This window comes from Penicillium arizonense (genome assembly GCF_001773325.1).
Source record: "Penicillium arizonense strain CBS 141311 chromosome Unknown PENARI_contig283, whole genome shotgun sequence".
Taxonomy (NCBI): Eukaryota; Fungi; Ascomycota; class Eurotiomycetes; order Eurotiales; family Aspergillaceae; genus Penicillium; species Penicillium arizonense.
Genome location: NW_019173560.1, coordinates 1 through 1,750, shown reverse-complemented (window position 1 = coordinate 1,750; position 1,750 = coordinate 1). Strand labels below are relative to the sequence as shown.

The 1,750-nt window shown below is 52.3% G+C and overlaps 2 protein-coding genes across 2 annotated transcripts; both read right to left on the bottom strand.

The window, feature by feature from the left end:
• Nucleotides 1-347: 347 nt before the first annotated feature.
• Nucleotides 348-624, bottom strand: PENARI_c283G03385 (uncharacterized protein; the record flags this gene model as incomplete). The annotated part of the gene is made up of 2 exons (XM_022638256.1): nt 348-476; nt 550-624. The coding sequence occupies 2 exons, from the start codon at nt 622-624 to the stop codon at nt 348-350; spliced, it is 204 nt and encodes a 67-aa protein (XP_022481888.1).
• A 750-nt stretch (nt 625-1,374) lies between these two features.
• On the bottom strand, nt 1,375-1,724 carry PENARI_c283G10962 (uncharacterized protein; the record flags this gene model as incomplete). Its single annotated transcript, XM_022638257.1, has 3 exons — nt 1,375-1,498; nt 1,545-1,625; nt 1,675-1,724. Coding segments are annotated over 3 exons (255 nt in total), but the record flags the coding sequence as incomplete, so codon positions are not given.
• Between the last annotated feature and the right edge of the window lie 26 nt (nt 1,725-1,750).

The following is a 1,750-nucleotide window of genomic DNA, read 5'->3' as shown; positions in this document are numbered from 1 at the left end:
TAGAAAAACACTGGCTTAGGAATGAAATCGCCAAGCTTCTGTCTAACAGGGAAAAGCAAACAATCCTGATAGCATGCAGCTCCGTGTATGTCCGAGTGGTTCCCGCTCGCCCGTGCATGTCCAAAAGCTCAGCAACCCGGAGAGGAAGAGGAATCAAGATGACTCTATCAGACGTAGTTCTTGGGTCATGGGTCCTCTCAATCGTTTGGCCATCCGCGGTCTTGTCCATCGATTCGAAGCTGACTGGCTATTGTTAGTTGATTCGGGTAGAAATGACGGGACTTTTGCCTCACCTTCTCCATGCAAGCAGTCCCGACTAACAACCTCGCCAGTACGAAAATATGGCTCTAGCTAGACAAAGCATTGGCTTCTCCCGGTTTCTTAGGGGTTTCAGGCTCGAAAGACGCTAGATGCCATCTGACGACAACGATGGTCACCCACTGGACGCCAGGGATCCAAGCCGCAAGTAGGCCATTCTATGAGAGGGTTCAAATGCCGGGAGACAGACACTGCTATGCGCTCCATTGGGTCTGCATCAGGTAGGCATACCAACGCATGATCTGATGAACCAAATCGACTGGGAGAAGGTCGAGGTAGCGACTCGTCGATGCCACCAGTAGTCATGTGGAAGAAACAAAGCATAGATGGTATTGGTGTAGGGGAGGTCGAGCAGATAAGAGATTTGCTCGCTTTGCATTCGGGTGATGGGAATCTGACGGCGTCTTCCTGTGGTGAGACCCGAGTCAGCAAGTGTTGATTCAGTTGGACAAGGTGTTGTACTTTACGCCGTTCATGAAGAATCCGAGTGTATGCTTGAGACAGATAATCAACAAGATCCGTGATCATACCTGCTTACCAACTAGATCACTGCCAGTTCTGCGATGCAGTCACCAATATGCCATGTTGTATTCAGGTTCGTCGCAATCTCCGGCTGTCGCTTCGAGAAGCCGCGCTGGATGAACCGACAAGTTCACAACACGGCAAAGGCGCATGACGAACCCACGTGTGACGAAAAATTGTACAGTTGTATTAGGAGACAGCTTCGTGCAGACAGCGAGAGGTTGAGGCACTCCGGTGTTCATGGTGTGAAGGCGGTGAGGAGGGGGAAGACGCGATGGCGCGCGTCGCGCCCTGGGTCTTATCTGACTCGGCGGGAATAGGTTACACGCCACAAGAATTGTCGCGGTCGGCGATGGGCTGCTCCTACAACGGCATAGAGATGTCAGTGGTGTTTGTGTCTCCGGCACAGAGTTGACACAAATCATCGGACCCGGCGCAGCAGGAGGCGTGATATTGCACTCACCTCGTCGTGCACAACGAACGTCTGGGGCTTATGCATCCTGCTGTTTGCCCGCGGCCTTAGTTTGCAGTATTTCACATAGGACATGTTGCATGGTTTGAAGTGACAGGGCCAGAAATGGCGTGTAAGCCATGACCCTGCGCGGAGCACTGACGGAGAGCTGGTTCGGACTCAGTCTGGTGCGCTGTCAACGGTTTCCTGTCCATCGTTAGCTTGTCGATCGGCGAGGCAATGCATGACTCACATGTTCTGAAAGACGACACGGGAAAGGGCACCGTGGCTGGTGTATATTGGATGGAATGCATGGATCTTTGTTTCGCATCGTCTTTGAAGTCAGTCTAGTCTCGGATAGGGTCGCGCTGAGACAGACTTACCTCGACCGCTCTTTTGCATCGATATATTCAGGAGCGGACAGTGGTCGGCTGCTATGGTGGACAGATGTTCGCATAG